The sequence below is a fragment of the Dipodomys ordii genome, unplaced genomic scaffold (assembly GCF_000151885.1).
Source record: "Dipodomys ordii isolate 6190 unplaced genomic scaffold, Dord_2.0 Scaffold55, whole genome shotgun sequence".
Classification (NCBI taxonomy): Eukaryota; Metazoa; Chordata; class Mammalia; order Rodentia; family Heteromyidae; genus Dipodomys; species Dipodomys ordii.
The window spans coordinates 197,803-203,590 of record NW_012267271.1 but is presented as its reverse complement, the minus strand read 5'-3'; the positions used below and the strand labels follow the sequence as shown (position 1 = coordinate 203,590).

The 5,788-nt window shown below is 44.4% G+C and overlaps 1 protein-coding gene across 1 annotated transcript; it reads right to left on the bottom strand.

The window, feature by feature from the left end:
* Positions 1 to 967: 967 nt before the first annotated feature.
* Positions 968 to 1,951, bottom strand: LOC105989292 (olfactory receptor 5C1). Its single transcript, XM_013021253.1, has one exon. It carries the CDS (start codon positions 1,949 to 1,951, stop codon positions 968 to 970), a length of 984 nt encoding a protein of 327 aa, XP_012876707.1.
* Positions 1,952 to 5,788: the final 3,837 nt, after the last annotated feature.

The window sequence follows — 5,788 nt, the reverse complement described above, 5'->3', positions numbered from 1 at the left end:
AAGGACCAGACCAAATCATCCAATTTCTGTCATTTTAATTTCATCCTAAACTGCTCAATGGCTTCCCAACTTTAGCTAACCCTAACCCTAAACCACCCCCTCACCCTAGCCCTCACCCTAATCCTAATCCTAACCTTACTCTAATTACAATCATAATTCTCACCTGAGTGTAACTTTGGCCACATTGGAACCCCACTGTTGGATTTTAGGAATGACCTTGCATGTGTCCTGGTGCTCTTAGGGCACTGTATCGAGAGGTAGAGCATTCAGGCTGAAGGGACAGTCCTTTGTCTCACTTTGTGCACTGGCACAAGTGGACTCTGAAGATGCTCCCCTTAAAAGGAGAGCAAAGAGGGCTGGGAATGTGGCTTAGTGGTAGAGTACTTGCCTAGCATGTATGAAGCCCTGAGTTCGATTCCTCAGTCCCACATAAGCAGAAAAAGCCAAAAGTGGCGCGGTGGCTGAAGTGGTACAGTGCTGGCCTTGAGCAAAAGAAGCTCAGGGATAGTGCCCAGGCCCTGAGTTTAAGCCCCAGGACTGGCAAAAAAAAAAGAGAGAGAGAGAGAGCAAAGAGTATTTTCACTGGCCACTAAAACACCTAACACAGAAAGAATCCAGAAAGAATTGGAAATAATAGGGCTCTCATTCACTTTTGGGGATCAGCCTCTTATAAGCACAGATGACAAGTTAGAATATGTTACTTCACCCGTCACTCCAGGAACTCCCCATTCTGAACTCCCAAACCTCAGGCAGGTCCATAGCAACATTGCCTGATCTTGGTTCTGGCTCTAGGCCTCACCCTAGAGTACCCCAGATTCCTGCTTCCAATCCATATGCTTCCACCTCCCTTAATAACCCCCAAGTCTCTTTAATAATGACAAGAGACATTGAAGCCAGAGGAACACCTATCTTTATGTGTCTCAGTGAATGAGACAGAGAGAGTGTCATCATCTAGCCATAGTCAGACCTAACTAGCCTCTTGAGACCAATCTCGGGTAGCCTGCCCTGGACAGCAGAACCGACTCCAGGTCCTCCGGACAGCCTCCTTCACCTCCTTGTTGCGGAGGCTATAGATGAGTGGATTGAGGGCTGGGATGACAAGAGTGTAGAACACTGATGCCATCTTGTCATTGTCCAGGGCATAGCGGGAGCTGGGACGCAGGTACATGAAGATAAGAGCCCCATAGAGCATGGCCACAGCCGTGAGGTGTGAGCCACAGGTGGAGGCTGCCCTTCGACGGCCCTCAGCTGAGCGCATGCTGACCACAGCCCCAGCAATGAAACCATAAGACACCACAATGGCCAGCACCGTGGCTGTCTGGATGAAGCCACAGATGGCAAACAGCAGGAGTTCATTGAGACTGGTGTCATTGCAGGAGATGGCCAGCAGGGGGGGGATGTCACAGAAGAAGCTGTTAACCTCCCGGGAGCTACAGAAGCTCAGGCGGAAGGTGAAAATTGTGTGGACAAAAGCACTCACTGCCCCACCCAGGCCTGAAGCTCCCAGCAAGGCCAGACATAGCCCCCGAGACATAACCGTTGTATACAGAAGAGGATTCCCGATGGCCACATAGCGGTCATAGGCCATGGCTGCCAACAAGCAACATTCTGCATCAGCCAGCCCTGCAAAGATAAACATCTGGAGGGCACAGGCTGCGTAAGGAATAGTGGCATAAGGCCGCAGCAGGTCCACCAGCATCTTGGGGCCAATGGCTGATGAATAACAGGCATCTAGTAGGGAGAGGTTGGCCAGGAAGAAGTACATGGGTGTGTGGAGCCGAGTATCCATCCAGATCAGAAGAACCATGCCCATATTTCCCAGCAGACTGACCACATAGACTGGCAGGAAGATGAGGAAGAGGGTTATCCGCAGGTCCCAGCGGTTGGTGATGCCCAGAAGGATGAATTCAGCAGGGGCAACCCTGGCCCATGTGAAGTTCTCTGGATTCATTCTGCTGAATAGACACTGAGGAGAAACATAGCAAAAGATGAGAAACAGGCCAGGCCAGTCACAGAGGAGAAAGCACTGCATCCTGGGAGTCAGGAAGCCTTAGATTTCAGTCTAACCACAACCAAATTGCTGTGTTACCTTGGAAAAGCTGAATAACTTCTCCTAACCTTTGTTTCTAACACTGTAAAGTCACTGAAATTTCATCCTCGTGAAGGCAGGAGTCTTGTCCCCCTTTACTAAAATGTATATGCACAGAACTAGAGTTGCTGGCACATAGTAGGTGCTCAATAAATACTTGCTAAGTGACTGCTGGTGAATGGGATGGTATTTAGAGTCTGAGGATTGAAAATTCCACGATTCTCTATTCAGTCTCCTCTATATTTCCTTTTACTTTTTTCCAGCTCTACAGTACAACTAATACTGGGCCTTGAAGCTTGCCGGGAGGTCTTTCCATTTCAGTAAGACCTGGGAAAGGTGTGGCTTGCTATTCTGGGGAGACAAGTTTGGAAAGAAAAGAAATGTGAATATCTTCCTGGGCTGATTTTTTTCACCTTGGTGAGTCATAATTTTCCTGATCTGTGCAGTGGGACAAATGCTGGAAGGATTTAGTGAAATAATCAGGGAAAGTAGCTCACACAGATTCTGGCACATAACAGGCGTCTAATCAAGGTCCAACGACCTGAATTGAGTGGAGCAGGATGCTCAACTTTTAGGCAATCAACAGTGTTCGTTCTCCACAAGTCCCATGTTGCTTCACCTGGGCCTTGGTAGTCCATTTCTTCTTTATGTGTTTGACAACTGATCTACCCAAAGGAAGATAAATGCCAAATAAATGTCTGCCTCATCTGTGCCTGCCATAGTACATTTCATGGTCATAGCATGACGTGTCTATGGGCTTTGAGCTCTTTGACTCAACATACATTCATTGAATTTTTTACTACATGTTAAGAACAGCCCTGTAGTTAAGTTTTGAATTTCCAGGGTCTGGCATGCAATCAGTGCTTAATAAATGCTAGTTAGCATATGAAATTGTGAAAAGACTATGGATATTAGGAGCATGGAGGCTTGGTTCTTTTTTGGAGCATGGACTTCCTTTTCTTGTGTACAAATTCAGGTAAGTCATTTGACCTCACCTCTTGGGCTTGGAGCTGAGTCAAGACTCTTTCCCTTCCCTTTAGGCACAGTGTAGATGTTCAGGACCTATTTGTGCTTGATGTCTATTCATCTTAATTTGCTATCAAGGATGATGAAGGGCTTCCTACAAAGGACGAAAACTTGAGGACATTTCATGTCAGTGAGGTCATGTTTTAGAAATGCAGTGTAGGCCATTTCCCACAGCTGTGCACATCCAAGTGTCTTTAACAAGTGCACAGACTGTAGACTGTGTGTTCTCAACCACACATATTCTATTTTGGAGCCTGAGAAGTCTGTGACCAATAGGGCAAGCCTGGTTGGGTTCTGGTGGAGGTCTTCTTTCTGAGTTGCACACAGCACCTTTTTGCTTAATTCTTACACTGTAGAGAGTGAAAGAGAGACAAAAGAGCAAGCAGTAGCTTCTGATCTCTTAAAGTGACTCATCTCATCATAAGAGCCCTACTCTCAGGACTTCATCCAAACCTAATTACCTCCCAGTGCTCTCATTTCCAATGCCGTCCTATTGGGGGTCAGAATTTTAATATGATATTTTAGGGGAGCACAATGTTCCAAAGCATGTGATAATTCCACTTTTTGGTGTTTACTTTTGAAACTGTCTCATGTGTATTCAAGGAGACATGTATAAAAGTGCACACCCTCCTGCACTATTCATCATGGCCAAACATCCTATTGATAGGTTCAGTAGGTTCAGAAGTGGCGTCAACCTTTATGTATCAATAGTGGGAAAACAGACTGAGAAATCCACTGGCTTGTTTCCCACTGATGATGTTGACTCCTATGAATCCACTTGATTACTGCTGCCTGTCTGTCCAGGCAGCAAGATCCTGAGAAGGTTTGTTATCTTTTTTTTTGGGGGGGGGGTTTGGTCGTGGGGCCTGAACTCTGGGCCTGAGCGCTGTCCCTCAGCTCTTCAGCTCAAGGCTAACGCTCTACCACTTGAGCCACAGCACCACTTCTGGCTTTTTTCTTTTTGCTTATGTGGTGCTGAGGAGTCGAACTCATGGCCTCAGGCATGCAAGGCAAGCACTCTACCACTGAGCCACGTTCCTAGCCCCAGGTTTGTTATCTTGACACAGGACTGGACACTTGTTCACCCTGGTTATGAGGACATCTTATCCCTCATTTAATTGGTCTGTGGTGGTCCAAGGCTTGGAGCAGGCCCAAAGCCCTGCTGAGAACCTAGCGGCCTCTCCTTTGAGTCTTGGTTTTCTTGTATGTACCTCAGAGTAGGGTATGTAATAAATAAAGCAAATACATTAAGGTAAACACATAATTTGAAGTTCAGGATATAGCTCAGAGGTAGTGTGTTTGCCTAGCATGCACAAGTTCCTGGAATCCATCCTTGGAACTACAAGTAGACACAGCCAAACAAGCAAACAAGCAAAACAAAAGATTAAGCACAATTTTCAGAAAATATAAATGGATTGAAAAAAGCAAAAAACAACTTATGTGCTTTTTTAAAAAAAGTATATGAATATAAAACATACTGTTGGTTGTCCCAAATAGATAGGTTCCAGATGAAAGACTCCAGGCTCAGAGGATTTTTATCACTTTTTATCCCTTCCTAATCTCTTTAGCTGATGCTTCTTTTTTTCTTCTTTTTCTCTTTTGTTTTTGGTGCTGGTCTTGGGACTTGAACTCAGAGCCTAGGCACTGTCCCTGAGCTTTTTTGCTCAAGATTAGTGCTCTACCACTTGAGCCACAGCTCCACTTGTTGCTTTTAATAAATCAGAGATTAATTCATTTTAGTTAATTGGAGATAAGAGCCTCATGAGATTTCTTGCCTGGACTGGCTTCAAACTGTGTTTTTCAGATCTCAGCCACCTGAGTACATAGGAATACAGGAGTGCAAATGCACAAAACCCTAGGTTCAATCCTTGCACCATAAAAAAGCAAAAAAAATCGCTCTTTGCTAAGGGTTAGCTTTTATAGGAAACTGCATGTGAATATTTGATCACTAAATCTTCATGCTGAAGGCTTACTCCATGAGTTCTCTGTATCATAGCCATATGCAATTGAAAACCATTTTAAATATATAAATACCTGCGTGTAAATTTATGGGATACAATATAATATTTTGATCTATTTATACATGTGAGAAAGATTAAATCAAGTGAACTAACACATCCATCATTTTGATAACTTATTTTTTGGTGAGAAAATTAAAATTGATTCCTTTAGTAATTATGAAATATACATGATTAACACAGTCACTGAGCAGAATATAATGAAGCTGATCCCTTAGAGAGTAGAAAGGTGGTTCTACTAGAAGCTGGAGGGAGAAGGGAGAAGGATGGGGAGATGATGACCAAAGGGTAAAAGAAGTTTCAGTTAGACTAAAGAAATAAGTTCTAATGCTCTGATACTATTCCACAGTCTTATAATTGCTATAATCTCCTACCGTGTTAGACATCTTGAGCTCTGGGACTATGGCTAATTCATCTTTTTATCCTTAGAGGATAATACAGAAGGTTGTGGATTTTCCCCTTCTCTGTATCTGGACCATAGGTGGGTAGAAAGAAGCAATGAGGCTCAAGCTTTACCCAACTCCATGTGGTCTGTGTGTGAAGTCAGCTGCCTGGCAGAAGTTCTACTTGCAGAACCTGTGGATGGTCAACTCTTTGTGTGTTTGGTCTGTCCACATGGAAAGCAAACACCACTCACCTTTACAAAGAGAGGAGC